General features: G+C 45.7%; 1 protein-coding gene and 1 pseudogene across 6 annotated transcripts in view; one reads left to right on the top strand and one right to left on the bottom strand.

Moving 5' to 3' along the window:
• The window catches only part of LOC148382060 (1-phosphatidylinositol 4,5-bisphosphate phosphodiesterase delta-3-A-like), an 83,799-nt gene that overhangs the window by 29,640 nt on the left and 31,685 nt on the right, over positions 1-22,474 (bottom strand). For 5 of the 6 annotated variants that reach the window (XM_088361478.1, XM_088361481.1, XM_088361479.1 and 2 more), the window contains 5 exons: positions 19,117-19,318; positions 15,963-16,107; positions 10,608-10,760; positions 991-1,134; positions 765-918 (listed from right to left, as the gene is read on the bottom strand). In XM_088361478.1, coding sequence (XP_088217604.1) covers positions 765-918; positions 991-1,134; positions 10,608-10,760; positions 15,963-16,107; positions 19,117-19,318 — 798 coding nt within the window. The remainder of the gene's footprint in view (positions 1-764; positions 919-990; positions 1,135-10,607; positions 10,761-15,962; positions 16,108-19,116; positions 19,319-22,474) is intronic. The other variant, XM_088361477.1, reaches the window with a different exon arrangement.
• Positions 6,696-7,935, top strand: LOC148382062 (uncharacterized; annotated as a pseudogene).

The raw sequence follows: 22,474 nt of genomic DNA, 5'->3' as shown, positions 1-22,474 counted from the left end.
GGGGGTCGACTTATACACCGAGTCGACCTACACACCGGCAAATACGGTATATATATATTGTGGGTTTTATATATATATATATATATATATATATATATATATATATATATATACAGTACATTTTCGTACTATGAATTGAATGAGTTAAAAATGTATTTGAAAAGATGATTACGTAATGCACCATACGTGTTTCAATTATTTCATAAAGATATTTCAATGATTCCTTATTACATTCTTAAGTCAGTATCATGGATCAAGCAGAACGACCAAATGCATCACAACTCTGTTTATTGATGTTGAGGGAAATTGGTACATGAAAGACTGGATCACTGGCAGAGCGAGTGCAGCAAGGAAGCAGCGTCAGAGCGAAACACAGCAGGACAGGCAGATAAGTGGGTGTTGTACATCGTTAAGTCAGACAGTGGCGAGGCAAGCTTGTGGTTGGGGACAGGCAAGAGATGAAGTCAGACAGGGTACGTAGTGGGTCGGGTAAACAGGCAAGCAGGATGTGAGGCAAACACGTGGTCAGCAACAGGCAGCGGTCGGGCAAACATGTAAGCAGGACGTAAACGGTTTAGTCAAACAGGCAGGCGAGGTCGGCAATGGGAGTCAGTTTGGTAAACAGCCAGCAAGCAAGAAAGGGTACCAACGCAGACAAACTGACAAGGGAATGGTGTTTAACTTAAGGTGTTAACGAGCCAAGAGCTGAAGGAACGAACACGTGACACTAAGTTGTTTTCAATATATAACAGTGTATACAATACCTGAGTCTTTGACATGTCTGAGGGCTTCACTTTCAGAAAATGAGGACATGTGGCTTGGCGGGGCTTTGGCAGCATGTTGAAAACTTTTAAAGTGTACACTGTGGGTGTACACAACCAATTCTGACAGCTCTGGACTCATCTGAGACACAGATGGCTAGAGTATCAGCAAACAACTGGTCACTCCCAAAATATCCTCACCATAACAAAAATAATGACATGTGTAGACCTTGTCAATCTTTTTCCTTTGATGGATACTGCTCCTAGCTTGGCTGACTTCATCGTCTGATGAGCTGAGGTCTGACAAACTTGATGTGCATTCCTCCGCTGTGCTCTCTTGCTTCCCTTTAATCAAGATTTTACCCTTAAGAACCTGCACACAGTGCACACCACGGTTTACCCACAAATAACCGACAATAACAATATGTTCAAACCATAAATTTGAACAACAATAATCCTGTTAATTTTCAGTGGGGTGTGTTTTATCCAAAGGTGTCAGAAATGTGTCAGGAAAAGTCCTTATAAACTCTGTTTATATTTGATTATAACACCCATATTAACCAATTCATTGCAAATCCATGAATTGAACCATTTTCATTATGTGTTGTTTAATTTTAAAGTTGGACTATTTCACTCTTGACATAAGAGGAGGGTTAAAATAAGACCAATAGTAAAATATCCCCATTTTTATATATTGACGGAAAGCATAGAGCAGTGGTTCTTAAGCTTTTTGCAGGTACCGAACCCCATCAGGTTCATATATGCATTCACCGAACCCCTCTTTAGAACCCCATCAGTTTCATATGCGCATTCACCGAACCCCTCTATGGGGTGGGGGGACATACCAGTAAATCAGTGTGACTTCTGCTGTTGCCTTTGCAAGACCAGTTCAGTTATGCGTTATCGCGAATTTACACGACATTCAGGTGTGTTCGGCCATCCGCGAGCTGGGGTGTGTGTGTGTGGGTGTGTGTGTGTGGGGGGGGGGGGGGGGGGGTCAATGACATACCAGCTCTGACTCACCGAACCCCTAGGGTTCGATCGAACCCAGGTTAAAAACCACTGGCATAGAGATTTGTGCAATGCGGGCTCCAAAATTAAAGGGACAGTAAAACAAGCCCAACATTGGCAATTATGTCATCGGACTGTATTAAAAACAATTCAAAACTACAATTCCCCCCTCCCAAAAGACTGAAATAATTTAATAGTATTTTGGAACAGAGTGGCGGTGGACTGACACCCACTTTTTGGGCAGAGTCTGCTTGATTTGAAACATGAGCTTAACCCTTTTTTCATTTTCCTGGTATAAAATCAAATAAACTGGGCTAGTTAGCTAAACATGAACCATCTTAGCTATTGTGTCCCTTTAAGCATATTTTGGGCAACCATGAGCCAGGTTGTGGTTTCCCTGTCAAAAGGGTTAGAGTTTAGTTGTACAAGGTCCAAAAAAAAAAAAAAATGCATATCATTTTACTTTTCGTTTTATTTACGGTTGTACAACATCCCAGCTTCATTAGAATTAGGTTTGTATTAAGGCGAGTATCAATTTCCCTAGCCAAAGCTAACAACATGAGGTTTCCACTATAATGTCGAGCATGTGCCACACGTTTTTTTTCTTTTGACAAACAACGTCCTGTTTCTGCTGGGATTTTGGGTGAAGCTGTGCTTTGGGGCATTTTTGGCAGCTGCGACTCAGAAATTTGCATTGCTCTAGTCAGGCCAGTTTCCGAAAGTAGATAGTGGCTCCACAGACCATTGACCATAAACGTTACCGGCAAGCTGTTCTGTCACATATGCTCTGTAAAACTTTGGCCTGGGGATTATGAATAATGAGGTTTCGGGGTCTCCAAACATGCTCACTGCTTCATTCTACTGACCACACACACTGCTCTGTTCGTGAAAAAGATACTTATTTGCGCTATTTAAGTTCTTGGGACTCATAACATTGTTTGAAAAATCACAGACTTGAAGAAAACCTACGAATTTCATTCGGTATAGGTGTATTGTTGGCTAATTTTAACTGTAACTCGTCAGCAAATTAGAGAAGAGAATACTCGGAGTAGCAGAATAAATGAAAGTTACGCTAAAGTTCAGGGGCAAAATCATTAAACGCGTAAAATGAAAATTTTTATTGCCTAAACATTTAATTGGCTAATCATTTGGAAATAAAGGGGGTCCTCCGTTCACAGTTATAAAATGAAACAGTACAGTAAGTAGGCAAAAAGTTCACCAAAAAGATAACATGCGAGAAAGTGAGAGAGAGAGAGAGAGAGAGAGAGAGAGAGAGAGAGAGAGAGAGAGAGAGAGAGAGAGAGAGAGAGAGAGAGAGAGAGAGAGAGTTGTACGTTGATTTAGATGTCTGTTGTTGAGTAAGGAAAACAAAGATGTGGAGTAACAGTTAGTTCTTGAGAGAGAGAGAGAGAGAGAGAGAGAGAGAGAGAGAGAGAGAGAGAGAGAAAGAGAGAGAGAGAGAGAGAGAGAGAGAGAGAGAGAGAGAGAGAGAGAGAGAGAGAGAGGACAGAGGACGCAACAGTTCAAAATGGCGTATACTAGGGGTGTCCAAACCTTTTGCAAGGAGGGCCAGATTTGATAAAGTGAAGGGGCCCAGGGGCCAATAGTTTTATGGGACATTTTTGGACTAAAAATACACACTGTTATAAAACAAATTTCATTGTCCCAATTGTCTTTATTTTTTTAATGACAAAATAAACAAATATAAGCCACTGAGGCAGATGTGAACAACTCTAAAAACACAAATTCTGCCTTTCATTCATATCTGAAGAGTCAGATAACATTGAACAAACTGTATGAAATACCTTAAATTTACATGGGTTTAGAATAATTTTTGCCTCATGAACATTTTAAACAGGAGTTATAAGTAATGCAAAGTTGTCTGTTATTATTAAAACGTAAAACAAGTGAATTTTGCTCTTGTCATTTACAATATCTTTCAGAAAGTAATAGTTTGTGTAACGTTTACAGGTTCATAACATCAACAGTACCATGGCCACTTCGAACTATTTAATATTAAGTAATATTTACTTTTGATTTGGTTTTGATTCACAACCCCGCGTGAAGAATCGCTGTTGTGATGCCATTTCAGCTTGGAGCTGCTTCACTTTATCAGCGCGGTCACTCCCTGTCAGCTTGTCGTATGTGTTAGCATGTTTAGTCTAATATACCGTATTGGCCCGAATATAAGACGATGTTTTTTGCATTGAAATGAGACTGAAAAAGTGGGGGTCGTCTTACATTCGGGGTCTAGACATTCTACCCATTCACTTGTGCGCAGCGGTAAGTTAAATGTTGCTGGTATCGACTGAGTATGTAGCTGTGATCATGTGCGTCTTTGACACAAAGTGAGTATATACATACATTTCATTTACTTACGACTGTCCACTTTTGTGCTGTTTGTCCGATCGCGGTTTGCTTTGTGTGTGCGCCGTTTGATTGACAGATGGCATGAACACAACTCAATAGGCTCTTATAAGGCTGCCACACAACGGCGCCACAAAGAAAGCCAGAAAGTGTGAAAGTTAAAAGCCATCCAAGCAAAGTAACAAGACAAAGGGAAAAAAAAGTAACGGCGGCCAACCAGCCCCCCTCAATACCAAAGAACACCCCAAAACACACAAAAAAACCTCCACGGGGTCCATAAACAGATGTAAGGGCAGTCAAGTTCAACGGCGCCCAATGGTCGTGAATCAGTGAAAACATCACAAAACAGGCAAACGTATGAGCAGTGTCCTGGGCACCCAGTCGGGGCACGTGCAGATGGTCACCATGGGGCTGGCACGGTGAAGGTCGTTGGTTCCGACGAGCACGAGGGAGCGGACCTCCCATAGGGGTCGCGGCTGCGAGGCCAAGGTGAGGGACCCGGTTAGCACCGGCCGGATGAGCAGGAAGCCGTCGTAGAGTCACGCCGGTCCCTACCGATGTGCGCAGCCATCCCGGTCCCAGGGAAAATAAATATCCGATCAGAACCGCACACGTCAAGGTGCGGTAGAAGGCACCAGCATCGCCGAATGGACAAATAGAAAGAAAGAAAAAGGAGAAAAGAAAGAAATAGAGGGAAATAGAGAACACTGCTGGGAGGCTGCCACTCAGCGGCGCCATAACCAAAAAAAAAAAGATGTATATATATATATATATAAAATAATAATAATAATAATAATAATAATAATAATAATAATAATTCATTAAATTTGTATAGCACTTTTCAAAAACCCAGAGACGCTTACAGGAAACAAGGCAAAGACATACAGGAGGGGAGGGGGACGGGGATAAAATTAAGAAGAGGGAACCAGCTATGGGTAGGGGAGGTCATAGGCTTGAGAGAAGAGGTAAGTCTTTAGATGGGACTTAAATATGGGGAGTGTGGGTGAGTCACAGACAGACTGAGGGAGAGAGTTCCAGAGTCGGGGTGAGGATTTGAGTTTAGATTTTGGGACTGTCAGATGTGAAGTATTGGAGGGTTGGAGGGGACGGTTGGGGCAGTAGGGGACAAGGAAGTCGGATAGGTAAGTGGGAGCCAGGTGGTGAAGGGCTTTGAAGGTGAGGAGGAGTATCTTGAAGATGATACGCTCCTTAATGGGGAGCCAGTGAAGAGAGTGGAGAACAGGAGTGGTGATCACGGGACCGGGTGTGGGTAAGGAGGCGGGCAGCAGAGTTTTGGAGTGAGTGAGCAGTGATTCCAGTGAGAAGGGAGTTGCAGTAGTCAAGCCGGGATGAGATGAAGGCGTGGACGAGGGATTCAGCAGCAGGGTGAGAGAGGCAGTGCCGGATTTTGGCGATGTGTCGGAGGTGGAAGTAGGAGGTCTTAACAACTAAGCTAACATGAGCTGAGCAGGGGAGGTGGGGGAGGAGGAGTTATTGACGGTGTCGGTCAGAGAACTGTTGATTTGGGCGATTTTGTTGTTAAAGTTGACAAGGAAGGAGTTACAGAGGGCGGGTGAGGAGGGTGGCTTGGTGGCCGGTGGCTGAAGCAATTTGTTGACGGTGGAGAACAGTATGTGGGGGTTCCGGTTGGTGTTATTAATGAGAGATGAGAAGTAAGCAGATTTTGAGAAGTAAGCAGATTTATATATACTATATATACATATATAAATAAAAATATTTTAGATTTTTGCGGCTCCAGACAGGTATGTTTTATTTTTTTTTTGGGGGGGGGGGGGTCAATATGGCTCTTTGAACATTTTGGGTTGCCGACCCCTGGCCTGTCACGAAACAGAGACAGGGCAACCAAATGCAGCACGCTCCTTAATTGAAAAGGGGGAAAGGGGAAGTGAAACGCTGGACTTGCAATCTGGCTGGCGTGGCTGGGCAGCAGAGCTCAGCGCATAGTCGTAGTCAGAGGCAGGCAGGTGGTCGAGGCAGGGGGCGATCAGAAGCATGGTCAAGGGACGAGCAAGTAGTCGGGGCAGGCGGCGATCAAAGTGTGGTTGGTCAGTTTACGGAAGCAGTTGGCAACAGCGATCGTTCAGGGCACAAAAAGCAGTGCAACCACTGGCAAAATACACAGAGTTTAAATAGGGGGACCTAACGAGCCGTAGCAGGTGCTGGCAATTACTTGATTGGGGCTTGGCTGGAAGTCAGGTGACGCAGGAACGTGACAGAAGCCCCCCTCCCCCAAGGACGGCTACCGACGTCCCAAAGACAGAACCCCAGGCCAGAGCAGGAGGACGGGCGGGAGCGGGAGGAACCCCAGACGCACGTTAATAACAGTCCAGTCTGAGTCAGACGAACATGTCAACCAAGCACCGTCATCAGGTGGCACCACCACCCATTCCTCCTCCTCAGCTGTGACATCGGGATATGCCGACCTAGGGGTCGGCATGGGAACCAAATGTTTCTCTTCTGGACGACTTCGAGCAGGATGCCGGTCAGATTGCAACGCCTTGCCCATCGGAGTAGAACCAGGCTGCGGACGTTGCAATGGCAGCCGAGGAGGAGACTGAGCCGCAGGCTGCGGCTGACGACGAGACCGGGCCCGCGGCTGCTGCCTACGGGTTGAAGAAGCGGAGGGCTGAGAGGCAAGGGCACGGGCTGGAGTTGAAGAGCGGGTCTGGGGCAGGGACTTGCGACAGGTGGTAGGGGGCAAGCAAACTGTTCCTAAACGGATCCCTGCTAGGCGGGTGCTCTTGGCACTCTTCTGGTAAGAGGCCACCTAGTGACCCTCACCCCCGCAGTATAGGCACAGCCTATCTCTGAGGTGTCTACTACGCTCCTTTGCCGAGAGAGAGGTGCGTCCTATCTCCATCGGTTCCGGCCAGCTGGGTTGGGTGGGAGTAGTAGTAAAGGCGCGCTGTATTACTTGGACGGGGTCACTGGCAAACGACAAGTCAGATGGGGTAACAGGTGCTTTCCATGACACCCCAGGTGTCGGGCTGGTGTCACGGCAATGGGGGGGGGCGGAGTCGTCTTCCTCTTCTCGCGTCATCTTGACTGGATCCATCGATCTACCCGTGCCGCCAGGCCATGGCTTCTTCAAGGGTCTGAAGGCGCTCGTAGGACACCATCTCATCCTTGATATAATCCGCGAGTCCGTGGAGGAAGGTGCCGACGAGAGCCGGGGTGTTCCAGTTGCTCCGACGCGCCACCGTCTGGAACTTGATGGAGTTCTGGGCGACGGATCTGCTGCCTTGATGCAGCATGATGAGTTCCTCGGAGGCGTCTTCCGAGGCTGAGCCCAAGTCGAACACGCGCAGAATTTCAGCTGCGAAGGCGTAAGGCCCGTAAGGTGAGTGAGTACAAAACCCATCTTGGCTGGTTCCGTGGCGAACGTGACGGGCTGGAGGTCAAACAAGACGCAGCAGTTTGTCAAAAAGTCCCGGACGTACTTGGGATCACCGCTGAACCTCTCAAGGTTGCTGAGTCTGGGCTCCAGGACATCCACGAGCTGCCTGGGCTCCGGGGCAGGACGGGGCGTGGACGTAACGGTGGGCTGATCGGTGGGGCTGAGTGGAATGGTCGTGGACAGTGCTCGTGCAGATTGCGAAGCAGCCAGAGGAGCCAATTCTTTAAGGGCCTTGAGAGCTTCTACAATCTCTTGGTGGAGCTGATGGTGCTGCAGGAGCTGCTGTTGCTGCTGCCGGACGATCTTCGTTAATGTCGCCATCTCCTCTGCGATCTTGCTAATGTCCCACTCCGTGTGGGACAGGCGGCCCAGGGCTGAGGGTCCGTGCGCTGGTCGCATAATGGTCAGTTCGTTCTGTCACGAAACAGAGACAGGGCGACCAAATGCAGCACGATCCTTTACTGAAAAGGAGGAAAGGGGAAGTGGAACGCTGGACTTGCGATCTGGCTGGCGTGGCTGAGCAGCAGAGCTCAGTGCATAGTCGTAGTCGGAGGCAGGCAGGTGGTTGAGGCAGGCGGCGATCAGAAGCATGGTCAAGGGACGAGCAAGTAGTCGGGGCAGGCAGCGATCAAAGCGTGGTCGGTCAGTTTACGGAAGCAGTTGGCAACAGAGACCGTTCAGGGCACAAAAAGCAGTGGTGTCATAAGCAGGGTAAGCAGACGAACTGACAACCACTGGCAGAATACACAGAGTTTAGGTAAAGGGACCTAACGAGCTGTAGCAGGTGCAGGCAATTACTTGATTGGGGCTTGGCTGGAAGTCAGGTGACGCAGGAACGTGACATGGCCTATACCCTTTTGCCAGTTTGCCTGTTTGCCCCTATGAGCCACACTGCCTGTTACTTTTTTGCCAATAATTCAGTAAAGCAATCAAAACTGAACCACATCTTCCCTCCTGTGTTCTGACCAACACCCGGGGGTGAAAAGAGCATAACCATCAGAGCCAACCCCCTATACAGTCCTCAGGCTCCCTAACAATAGCCCTAAAAATAGCGGTAGCAGTTTGCATTATTTTATTGCAATGTTTTTCCTTATTCAGATTTGTTTCAAGACTACAGTTACAGTTAACTTCACTTTGATGGTTAATGCAGTTATTGCAATTTTGTTGTTTTACCACAGCAAATGTTTATTTACATTTCAAAAATGTACAAATGTGATTGCACTTTAGTTTACATATTTAAATGTTCAGATATTAAGATGTGATGGACCGTTTTTGCATGATTTGAATGAGGCAAAATAATATGCTTTTTCTCTCGAATATATTTCAGTTTCAGATGTAATCATTTTCTGTATAAAAATTTAATTTGGTGTTCAAAAAGTCTTTTTTCAAACTTGAGTCTTGAAAAAGAGGGTGTCGTCTTATAATCAGGGTCATCTTATATTCGGGCCAATACGGTATTAAACTATGGTGTCTCTTTAGGTTGAAATCCTTAAACAAGACAACTGTCTCTATACAAATTAGAGAAACACAATTGCCTTGATTTTCAGTGAAAAAGTATTTTTTCCCATTTCTCGTGAAAGCGACGGCCCTCAATGTCAACTTTCCTCGTTTTCTTTGCAGTCGCCATGGCAGAAATGAGGGAAGAGGGGTGGTGCTGCCACCTTTTGGTAATAGGAGGAATTACAGTTTCAAGTTTCATGATTTTTTTTGTATTCAGTTTGACAGTGCAGGCGAGCCATAAATAATACATTATAAGACCGTAGCTGCAGGCTGTATGAAGTCTGACCAGGGGCCGGATTTGGCCCACGGGCCGGACTTTGGACATGCCTGGCGTATATCATGTGAGTGGGTAACTCTTTCTTCCTCGGTCTCCAGCCTCTCTTGCGGTGTATTCTTCTGCCGCACGCACCAACTAGTTCCCGCGTGCGTTACAAATCTTACGACACATTTACAACGCTTACGACGCAAAACTGCTTAGGTCGAAAAAAGGCTTTAAATATATGAGTAAACACGAAACAACATAACTCGAGACTGTCGTAAATAAGACCCCTTATACTGCATATATTTTACATCATGTAAAATAGTTTTTAAGTCAATTGATCAAATACTGCATATATTTTATCAAGTGAAATAGTTTTTAAGTCAACTGGACAGCTGATTGTACAATCCACTAGTGATAAAATTAGAGCATTTTTGAATGTCTGCAGGTGGATAATTTGAGTTTGGCCTTAATTTTATGAATAAAAGGAGGAGGATACTGATGGAGAAGAACAGAGAGGGTCAAAAACAGCTGTATTGTGTCTTTGTAGATCTGGAAAAACCATATGACATTGTGCCCAGAGAGGAACTGTGTTATTTTATGAGGAAGTCTGGAGTGGCAGAGAAGTATGAGAGAGTGGTACAGGATATGTGGCACTGAGGAAAAGACAGAAGGCAGAGCTGGAGGTGGCAGAGATGAGGATGCTGAGGTTCTCTTTGGCAGTGACGCGGTTGGATGGGATCAGGAACAAGTGCATCAGAGGGACAGCACATGTCAAGTGTTTCAGCGATAAAGCCAGAAAGGTCAAACTGAGATGGTTCGGACATGCACAGAGGAGGGATAGTGAATATATTGGTAAAAGGATGCTGAAGATGGAACCACCAGGCAGGAGGTCAAGAGGAAGACCAAAGAGGAGATTTATGGATGAAGTGAAAGAGGACATGAAGTTAGTTGGGGTGAAAGAAAAGGATTCACAGGATGGGTGAGATGGTTCACTGTGGCGACCCTTGAGGGGAAAAGCCGAAAGGAAAAGAAGAAGAAGAAAAGGAGGAGGATTTATTGGTCATTGGACATTCTATTAGTTTTAAACATTATTTTTATTCAGTGTTATCTGCACCTATGATATCAAAAAGGTTTTGTGGCTACCAGTGGGTTTTTTTTTGCCCTGAAGACAGACGGTCAAAATGGCTTGCTGACACCTGATTTAGCTTTGAATTTATACAGCTTTATACTACATTTAATGTATAGCATTGGATTTTCAACTTGGCCTTTTTTCAGCTACATAACATACTTCCGGTGAAGGCAGGTTGTTGGAATCGAGGCCATCGATGGGCTTGGTAAGCAGTTTGTCTCCAAGGATGCTCTGCAGGTGTCGAGCCATCACTGACTGCTGCTCCACGGAGCAGTGGTTCTCCAAGGAAAGGATGAGAGGGTATGCCGATGCCTAAATTATATGTATAGTGGGAAATCAAAGATCAGAAGAAACATAAAAAGCAGTAAGTTGTAGAAAATGCAATTCAAACCTCTTCACACTGTACCCTGGCTGGCAACCGGTTCAGGGTGTCCACCACCTACTGCCCGATGACTGCTTGACATCACGGCAGTCGTGGGCGTCCTGGTACCTATCCCAGCAGTCATCGGGCAGTAAACAGGGGACATCTGAACTGGTTGCCAGCCAGGGCACACAGAAACGAACAACCATCCACACTTGCACTCACAATTTGGAGTACTCTATCGGCCTACCATGCATGTTTTGGGAATGTGGGAGGAAACCGGAGTGCCCGGAGAAAAGCCACGCGGGCACAGGGAGAACATGCAAACTCCACACAGGGAAGGCCGGAGGTGGAATTGAATCCAAACCCTCTGTCATGCTGTCATGCTTATTTTTCGGGTTGTTGTTGTCTTGTATCATAGTTTCACTTCCTGTTTTATTTTGTCAACTCTCTCGTTTCAGTTCATGGCTCATTCCTCTGTGCTTCTGTTGTCTTGTATTCCCTGATCCCGATTGTGTGCACCTGTGTCATTTGGCCTAATTGTCTGCACCTGTGTCCCCGCCCTTTTGTGTGTATTTAGTCCGTGTCTTCCCCTTGTCTTGTGCCAGTGCGTCTTGCCCCGTCCCGACCACCAGCGATTCCTTGAGCTAAGAGAACCAGTAGATGTACTCCCTTTTTTGTCTCACCTGAGTGCGACGCCTTTTTTTAGTCCTTTTTGCCACATGGTTATATACCAGTAGAGATACTCCCTTTTTTGTCTTGCCTGAGTGCAACGTCTTTTGTTAGTACATTTTGCCCCTTGGTTTCCCTCGGTAAGAGGCGCTTTGAGTTGTTGTTTCCTGTCTCCCACCAGTTGGAATAAATCCTTTTTAGTAACACTCTGCATTCGAGTCCTCTGCCTTGAACCCAGCCTGACACCCTCCTAACTGTGAGGCGGGCGCTCACACTAACCAGTGCCCACCGTGCTGCCGTATATGTATATACACATACAGGGTCCGGCAAAATGGTCTGACAGTATATACATATATATATACAGGACTGTCTCAAAGAATTAGAATATTGTGATAAAGTTCTTTATTTTCTATAATGCAATTAAAAACCAAAAATGTCATACATTCTGGATCCATTACAAATCAACTGAAATAATGCAAGCCTTTTATTATTTCAATATTGCTGATTATGGCATACAGCTTAAGAAAACTCAAATATGTATACATATATTTGTATATATATATATATATATATATATATATATATATATATATATAAAAAACTCCTCACCCCCCGTGGGTGGTCTCTTTTTCCCTTCAAGCTCGGGTCCTCTACCAGAGGCCTGGGAGCTTGAGGGTTCTACGCAGTATCTTTGCTGTTCCTAGTACTGCACTTTTCTGGACTGAGATGTCAGATGTTTTTCCTGGGATCTGTTTCAGCCACTCCTCCAGTTTGGGGGTTACTGCCCCTATGTGCTCCAATGACCACAGGTACCACTGAAGTCTTCACTCTCCAGGCCTTCTCCAGCTCTTCTCTGAGCCCTTGATATTTCTCAAGTTTTTCATGTTCCTTTTTCCTAATGTTACCATCATTTGGGATGGCTATGTCAACCACAACGGCTTTCCTCTACTCTTTGTCCACCACCACAATGTCCAGTTGGTTCGCCATTACCATTATGTCTGTCTGGATCTGGAAGTCCCAGAGGATTTTGGCTTGGTCATTCTCTACCACCTTTGGAGGTGTTTCCCACTTGGATATTGGGACTTCCAGTCCATACTCTGCACAGATGTTCCTGTACACTATTCCAGCTACTTGGTTATGGCGCTCCATGTATGCTTTACCTGCCAGCATCTTACACCCTGCAGTTATGTGCTGGATTGTCTCAGGACCTTCTTTGCACAATCTGCACCTGGGGTCTTGTCTGGTGTGGTAGATTTGGGCCTGTTCTTGTGCAGCCAGGATCAGTGCCTCTGTGCTGTTCTTCAGACCAGCTCTCTCTAGCCATTGGTAAGATTTCTGGATATCAGCCACTTCAGCTATGTTTCGGTGGTACATCCCATGTAGGGGCTTGTCCTCCCATGATGGGCCCTCCAGCACCTCATCTTCCTTTGATGCCCATTGTCTGAGACATTCACTGAGCACGTGATCCGTTGGGGCCTTATCCCTGATGTACTTATGGATCTTGGATGTTTCATTTTGGATAGTGGCTCTCACGCTCGCTAGTCCTCGGCCTCCTTCTTTACGGCTACTGTACAGTCTCAGGGTGCTGGACTTGGGATGGAACCCTCCATGCATGGTTAGGAGCTTCCGTGTCTTGATATCTGTGGTCTGTATATCCTCCTTTGGCCACCGTATGATTCCTGCAGGGTATTTGATTACTGGTAGGGCGTAGCTGTTAATGGCTAGGGACTTGTTCTTGCCGTTGAGCTGACTTCTTAGGACTTGCCTTACTCGATGGAGGTATTTGGCTGTGGCTGCTTTCCTTGTTTCCTCGTCAAGGTTGCCATTTGCCTGTGGAATTTCAAGGTATTTGTAGCTGTTCTCAATGTCTGCTATTGTTCCTTCTGGGAGTGAGATCCCCTCTGTGTGGATTACCTTTCCTCTTTTAGTCACCATGCGGCCACATTTCTCAAGTCCGAATGACATTCCGATGTCAGAGCTGTAGATCCTGGTAGTGTGGATCAGGGAGTCAATGTTCCGCTCGTTCTTAGCGTACAGCTTTATGTCATCCATGTAGAGGAGGTGGCTGATAGTGGCCCCATTCCTGAGTTGGTATCCATAGCCCGTCTTGTTGATTATTTGGCTGAGGGGGTTCAGTCCTATACAGAACAGCATTGGGGACAGAGCGTCTCCTTGGTATATACCACATTTGATGGTCACGTGTGCAAGTGGCTTGCCATTGGCTTCAAGTGTGGTTTTCCACTGTTTCATCGAGTTGGCGATGAAGGTTCTCAGAGTCCCATTGATGTGTTTAACAGCCTCAAGCATTCAGTGATCCAAGTATGTGGCATTGAGTCATATGCTTTCTTGTAATCAATCCAGGCAGTGCTCAGGTTGGTACGTCTGGTTCTGCAGTCTTGGGTGACTGTTCTATCCACCAGGAGTTGATGTTTTGCTCCTCTGGTATTTTTACCAATCCCTTTCTGAGCACTGCTCATGTATTGATCCATGTGCCCGCTGATCTTCTCTGATATTATGCCCGACATCAGCTTCCATGTTGTGGAGAGGCAGGTGATTGGCCGGTAGTTGGATGGGACTGTACCCTTTGAAGGATCCTTCTGGATCAGGATCGTACGCCCTTGGGTTAGCCATTCAGGGTGAGTCCCATCCCTTAGCAGCTGGTTCATTTGTGCTGCCAGGCGCTCATGGAGCGTGTAAGTTTCTTGAGCCAGTAGCTGTGGATCATGTCAGGGCCTGGTGCTGTCCAGTTTTTCATTCCTGAGACTCTTCTCTGGATGTCTGCCACTGTGATGGTTACTGGGTTCTGTTCAGGGAGCTTCCTGTGGTCCTTTCTCAGAGCCACCAGCCACTGTGCATCCTTCTTATGTGATGCCTCCCGCTCCCATATATCCTTCCAGTACTGTTCAGTTTCCAGCCTTGGTGGGTCTGCTCTGCCACTAAGCATACACTTTCGCTGGTTGTGTTGTGAACAACCTGTTTATTCGTCTGGCTTCATTCTCTCTCGTGTACCTCTTTAGGCGGCTGGCCAAGGCTTGGAGTCTTTGTTTGGCAGTTTCGAGTGCTTCAGGTATGGGCATCTGGCTGTATTTCTTGGGAACTTGCTTTTTCATTGCACCTTACTGGGCCTCTGTCATTTGGCTCACTTCTCTCCGTGCTATCTTGATTTTGGCCTCCAGCCTTCTCTTCCATTGTGGGCACTGTTGTGGTCGCATATGGTCATTCCTCTTGTAGCTAAGCATTTCTAGGATCACTGCTGCTGAGGTGTATATCAGCTCATTGGTTTCAGTGATGGTAGCCGTAGGAATTGTTGTCAATGCTGCATTCACATCTTCTAGGAGACTTTCTGAGGGTACTTCACTTAACCTCTGCAGTGTGTATCTAGGTTCCCGAGCATTCATTCTCGCCATGATGTTGTTCTTCAGGTCAGTTGCTGCCTCGTTCAGCTTGATTGTGCTTATTGGGGTTTCGTATCCAACCTCTGGACTTGTACATGGATTTAACTTGTTTGTCCGGGCGACGTCTGAGCCGGCATGTCTTTTGTTTCTTGTACTCTCATTATCTCTGAGGTAGGCGGTATCGTTAAGGGTCTTGCCTAAGGACCCACACTGACTGTTGGTAAGGTAATCGCTCATTGCTCATATTGTGCCCTTGCCGGGAATCGAACCTGGGTCTCCCGTTTGTAAGTCTTGTTGTTAGGGTTTTCCAGGTTATCTTTATCATAGGATTATGTTGGAATGCAACAGGTAATAAATACCTTACCTTGTCCTCCTTATCACAAGGTCGTAAAACATCCCCTGACATGTTTAGACTAGAGGACAAGGGCTTTAGCCAGTGTACCCAAACCCCCACTCTGTTTCTCTTAATAAATATCCCATCGCAGGAACGAGGGTTCAGACTTCATTCTGGAGCGAGTGAACTCTCCACCTGCAGGTGTCCAAAAAGGACTTACTTGTCTCCCGTGTGGTTCTTGCAAGTAATAAGTAAGGAGTAAGTTGGAGTGAGCAAATCTCTAACACTTGTGACTTACTGACTGAGCTAGTCAGCCGTTTATATATATATATATATATATATATATATATATATATATATATATATATATATATATATATATATATATATATATATAATATATATATATATATATATATATATATATATATAATATATATATATATATTATATATATATTTTATATATATATATATATATTATATATATATAATATACTATAATAATATAATATAATTTATAATATAAATATATATATATATATATATATATATATATATATATATATATATATATATATATATATATATATATATATATATATATATTATATATAAGGACAAACCAAACAGTCCACCGTTCCCACTGTTTGGTTTGTCCTTTATGAGCCTTTTTGTCCTTTATGAGCCTTTTTAACAAACCCAGCATTGTTTTACCGAGTATTAGTATTAGTGTTCGTGTTTTGCCCTTACCTTAAATGCATATTCATTGATTGTCTCTATGACTTCAACAAAAGACACTTTGGAGGTGAGAGTGTAGCCATGGTAGATGGCTGGCTGTCCTTCATCTCCATCCCAACAGTCCAACTCCACACAACGACAACCATGTTTCAGGGCTCTAAAATACAACAGGCATCTTACTAAGTGTTAGGGTTTTCCAGGTTATCTTTATCGTAGGATTATGTTGGAATGCAACAGGTAATAAATACCTTACCTTGTCCTCCTTATCACAAGGTCGTAAAACATCCCCTGACATGTTTAGACTAGAGGACAAGGGCTCTCTAGCCAGCCTACCCATACCCCCACTCTGTTTCTCTTAATAAATATCCCCTCGCAGGAAGGAGGGTTCAGACTTCATTCCTTGAGCGAGTGAACTCTCCACCTGCAGGTGTCTAAAAGGACTTGCTTGTCTCCCGTGTGGTTCTTGCAAAATAAGTTGGAGTGAGCAAATCTCTAACACTAAGTTACTAGTATAACTAATGAAATGTGCCTTTAGATTTTATTTTGCAGTTTATCAAAATCTATACATTTCAAAAGTATAATGCAATACAGGAGGACCTTTACTCCTGGTTGACACTCACAAGATAGAGTTAAGAAAGCTGGCTGTGTTGTTGTATGCCGCAGTCCCGCCCCCACAGCCTGCAAGGCTATTTGCTAAGTTTACCATAAACAAAAAGGTCTCCTCGCAAAAATAAGTTTTACCTCGATCTGTATCTGTATTCCCCAATAAATTGTTGAACTACAATAGTTGTTTATTTTCACGGTGTATTTTTTTTTTATACTCTGGCTGCATCTGCTCATAGTACTACATGCGCATGCGACAGCAGTCTGCCACATAGATACACATAAAAACTGGATGGATGGGTAGGTAGGTGGGTCAGTGGGGTTTGGATAGGTAGGTTTGTAGGTAGGTGGGTAGGTAGAGTAGGTAGGTACTTTATTGATCCCAGAGAGAAATTCAGTGTACAGCAGTATCCATACCCAAGAGCAGTCACATTAAAGAGAGAATAAAAAAAGAGCATAACAGATATATAGAAGATTCTTAAGAATGTCATGCACCAGTCATACATAGTATAAATAAATGAAGAGACAAACAATAAACATCAATCGTGTTACATATGTTAAATATTAACCATAATGTCTATGATCCATGACTTAAAAAGTCTCACGGAGAAATGATCTATCCGTGGAGCAGGACGGTGTCAGTGGCCTGTCACTGAAGCTACTCCTCTGCTTAGAGATGGTGCTATGCAGTGGGTTGATGGGCTTGCCATGATGCACAGCAGCCTAGCCAGAGCCCATTGATCTGCCACAGATGTCAGACCAGGCAGCTCTCTGCCCACAACAGAACCCGCCTTCCTCAGCAGTTTGTCCAGGCAGGATGCATTCCTCTTCTTGATGCTACCCCTAGCACGTCACCGCAAAAGAGAGGGCACTCTCCACACAACAGATTAATAAAATATCCATAGCATCACACTGCAGACATTGACGTTTGCCAGCTGCCTGAGGAAGTACAGCATTGTCCTTTCCTGCAGAAAGTGTCCACGTGAGCAGACCAGTCCAGTTTATCGTCCAGCAAACACTTCAAGATCTGCACCACCTCCATACAGACCCCGTTGATGGTCATAGGCTCTGGATGAGGCCTTGGCCTCCTGAAGTCCACCCCCAGTTCTCTGGTCTTGGTTGTGTTACGGTGCAGGTGGTTGGAGTCAGACTAACTATGAAGTGCTGGACCAGGCTTCTGTACTCCTCCTACCGTCCATCCCTGATACAACCAACAACCGAGCAGTGTCATCCGCACACGTCTGCACATGCCGGGACTCAGCATTGTAAAGGAAGTCCAAACTGTACACGGTGAACAGGAAAGAAGAGAGCACTGTGCCCTGTGGTCCTCCTACGCTGCTCCCCACAGTCCCTGACCTACAGTCCTCCATGCGCACATATTGATGTCTGGCCGTCAGGTAGTCTATGATCCATGTTGTGGCATATTGCTATGTCTGGAAAAGAGGGTCACGTGATGGGGAGTAGGCGGAATCAAAAAGCGAGAGTTCAGTGCGCGAGTATGACTGCAGAGTTGTGATTAACAAGCTGAAACAAAGCTGAGTGTTTCAATATTACCAAGAGACCTTTCATCACTTCCACAAAACAACACATCGTACCAGGAGAGCACGGACCTTGCCTACACTGTTGTGAATCGCGGGACAAGGATTCGCTGTTGTCGCGTCCCACGGAGCTAAAGCTAAGGCTACCTTGTGTTGGCATGTGGGTTAATTAAGAAGGACTGGGAGAGTTATCAAGGCCCCACAAAGGTTAATTGAACAGATGTAAGACCAATCTGTTCAGGGCTGACTGTATCTCTGGTGACACCAGGACTGAATGCAGTGTGAATCCACTTAATGCCTTGGCGGCGGCTAGGAAATTTGTCCATAAAGGTTATAAATAGAATCAGTGACAAAGGAAAACCTTGGCGGAGTCCAACCCTCAATTGGAACAAATCTGACTTCCCATCAGAAATGCAGACCAAACTCTTACAATGGTTCTATAGGGAGCGAACCCACCTTATTAAGGTGTTTGGTGTGCCATACTCCCGAAGCACCCCCCACAGAACTCTCTGGGGAATATGGTCGAACACCTCCAAGTCCACACAACACATGTAGACTGGTTAGACCAACTTGCATGCACCCTTAAGGACCCTGCAGATAGTGTAGCGCTGGTTCACTGTTCCACGACCAGGACCAAAACCATGTTGCTCAACCTAATTCCGATATTCCACCTCCCGATGAACCTTATTTTTATTTTTAATCGAATTAACTATGGATTGAGGGATGGACCGGTGAAGGAAGCCCTTTTAAAATAACGAGAACGGACACTGAGAAAGACGTATGAGGATAGAAGGATGCCCAGGTCGCGGACAAAGGTGGAGGATGGACTGACAAAATCTTGTAAAGTGCCTACTCTCTTCTTTTTTACATCACATTTTGTGTTGACTTGGGTTGTCTTTATGAAATTTTCAAATTGGCTTGATGATCTGAAACATTTAAAGTGTGATAATATCCCCCCAAAAAAGTTTTTTAACAGTGCCATGAAAAAAAAAATATATATGTAAGCTTTAAGAAACACATCTTACCGGATATATGCCTCGATTCCGCTCTCTCCAGTCAGCTGATCCTTAGTCAAGTATGTATTGTGGGAAGAGGAAATGAAGTAGTGTGCAAGTGGTTGTTTCATGTCTTGATAAACCCGAACATGTTCCGGGTCAAACACAGAATTCTCCTTGGACAGCATGTACATGGTAAAACCATTGGGTGTCATCAAATGATTCTTCTGAGCTGTATTGAGCAAAAGACAAACATGACACACAATTAATTCACAAAGATAGCTTGTGTTAATATAATTCCATTCATTCCATTTTAAATGCTCGTTATTTTTGTAGTTCACCTGGAACCATATTTGTATGTGCAGGAGAGGAATACTGTAATTTCACAACCAATTGGGCGCACATAAACGCCTTTACTGTTCTCAAAAAATGAAGGTGCGCCTTTTGAGACGGTGCGCTTTCTTGTGGACCAAAATTAAAAAATCTGTAAAGTTGTTTTGTGTGGCTTCCCTAATATACAGGAGTAGACGTAGATCGGGACATAAAAAACGATCAAAGGACTAGACGTAACACGTAGAGGAGTGCGTACCTTCGCCGCCATTGTTTAGTGTGGTTTCCGCCACGTAGATCAGGATAAAAAAAAAACAATCACAAGACTAGACGTGTCACGTAAAGGGGTATGTACCATCGCCGTCATTGTTTTGTGTGGCTTCTGCCACACAGAAACATAATATGCAGGCACCCGATGAATCAATCAGAGGACATTACGTTTTACGTCGATCAGGGCGGTAAACCAATCAGATGACTGGATGTAACACGTACAGAAGTACGTACCTCCACTGCCAATGGCTTCTGCTATACAGAGACGTGATATACAGGCAGCCGTTTGCTTACGTTTACGTTTGCTTACGAGGCACAATCAGAGGACTGGACGTGACACGTAGAGGAATACGTACGTCCGCATAGACAGAGATATACTTCCAAGGCACAATTCAAGCTTCCTGGAAAGCCGGGATCATTGCCGAAGAGCAATGTGACAACAACGAGACAATGACGAGTGAAATTAGCATGTCAGATGGCGAACTTACCCAACTGTTTAATTTGGATTCAGAAGATGAGGACTTGGACGGATTTGCGTATGAATATCGATCAACAATACTGTAGAGTGCATGATTAAACAGTACAATAAAGTACAACCGAACTCACTTTCTTGCTCCCGTGACAGATTTTTTTGTTTACCGTAAATCATGGCACGCATGTGCCCGATGATGCGCTGCGCCCTATGTGTGTGTTAAATACAGTAATGGCACACATGACTGAGACTGCGCGTTTTAGTACGGTGCGCCCTTTGGTCGTGAAAATACAGTAGTAGTTTGCAATTTTTTTTTTGTTTTTTTTTTGCAGGGATCACCAATTCTTTCGAAACTGTGAGCTACTTCTTGGGTACTCGATATTAAGACGGGCTGATGCACACATCTCAAAAAACTCAAATGACCTATCAATTGTTATTATGTGTTGTTATTAATGGTATTATTTTATGCAAAGGCACAGATCATAATGACATCTCGCAATATTTAGAAAACATAAATATAACATAATAAAACATAATTTGGCCTTGAGTTGTGCCAAAAGATACTGTTGCGGCGGGTGGGCAAATGCTCGTGAGTCGCTGAGGCTAACGTTGCCCGCTTCCCTACCCCCCCCACATATATAAAATCCAACTTCACAATGGATTTACACGGTTCACAAAAGTGATACTTCCATCCATCCATCTATCTTCTTCCGCTTATCCGGGGTCGGGTCGCGGGGGGAGCAGCTTTAGGAGGGACTCCCAGACCTCCCTCTCCCCAGCCACTTCATCCAGCTCATCCCGGGGGATCCCAAGGCGTTCCCAGGCCAGCTGAGAGACATAGTCTCTCCAGCGCGTCCTGGGTCATCCCCGGGGTCTCCTACCGGTGGGACATGCCCGGAACACCTCCCCAGGGAGGCGTCCAGGAGGCATCTTGATATGATGCCTGAGCCACCTCATCTGGCTCCTCTCAATGTGGAGGAGTAGAGACTCTACTCCGAGTCTCTCCCGGATGACCGAGCTTCTCACCCTATCTCTAAGGGAGAGCCCGGACATCCTGCGGAGAAAACTTATTTCGGCCGCTTGTATCCGGGATCTCGTTCTTTCGGTCACGACCCATAGCTTGTGACCATAGGTGAGGGTAGGAGCGTAAATCGACCGGTAAATTGAGAGCTTTGCCTTTTGGCTCAGCTCTCTCTTCACCACAACGAACCGGTACAGGGTCCGCATTACTGCCGACGCTGCACCGATCCGCCTGTCGATCGCGTGCTCCATCCTCCCCTCACTCGTGAACAAGACTCCAAGATACTTGAACTCCTCCACTTGGGGCAGGTTCTCATCCCCGATCCGGAGAGGGCATTCCACCCTTTTCCGATTGAGGACCATGGACTCGGATTTGGAAGTGCTGACCCTCATCCCGACCGCTTCACACTCGGCTGCGAACCGTTCCAGCGAGAGCTGGAGATCACGGCCTGAAGAAGCCAACAGCACCACGTCATCTGCAAAAAGCAGAGACGTGATGCTGAGGTCCCCAAACCGGACCCCCTCAACGAGAAATTCTGTCCATTAAAATTATGAACAGAATCGGTGACAAAGGGTAGCCTTGGCGGAGTCCAACCCTCACTGGGAACGAATCCGACTTACTGCCGGAAATGCGGACCAAACACTGGCAATGGTGATACAGGGATCAAACCGCCCTTATCAGTTGGCTCAGCACCCCAAACTCCCGAAGCACCCTCCACAAAACTTCCCGAAGGACACAGTTGAAGGCCTTCTCCAAGTCCGCAAAACACGTGTGGACTGGTTGGGCGAACTCCCATGCCCCCTCAAGGATCCTACTGAGGGTGTAGAGCTAGTCCACTGTTCCACGGCCAGGACAAAAGCCACACTGCTCCTCCTGAATCCGAGGTTCTACCTCCCGATGGACCATCCTCTCCAGCACCCCTGAATAGACCTTACCAGGGAGGCTGAGGAGTGTGATTCCCCTGTAATTGGAACAAACCCTCCGGTCCCCCTTCTTAAAGAGGGGAACCACCACCCCAGTCTGCCAATCCAGAGGCACTGTCCCCGATGTCCACGCAACGTTGTAGAGGCCTGTCAGCCATGACAGCCCCACAACATCCAGAGCCTTTAAGAACTCCGGGCGGATCTCATCCACCCCCGGGGCCTTGCCACCGAGGATTTTTTTAACTACCTCAGTGACTTCGACCCCAGAGATTGGAGAATCCGCCTCAGAGTCTCCAGGCCCTGCTTCCTCAATGGAAGGCGTGTAGGTGGAATTGAGGAGGTCTTCGAAGTATTCTCCCCACCGACTCACGA

The sequence above is a fragment of the Syngnathus floridae genome, chromosome 19 (genome assembly GCF_059516105.1).
Source record: "Syngnathus floridae isolate MCC-2025c chromosome 19, RoL_Sflo_1.0, whole genome shotgun sequence".
Lineage (NCBI taxonomy): Eukaryota > Metazoa > Chordata > Actinopteri > Syngnathiformes > Syngnathidae > Syngnathus > Syngnathus floridae.
The sequence above is the reverse complement of the archived record's forward strand: the minus strand, read 5'-3'. Positions and strand labels throughout refer to the sequence as shown.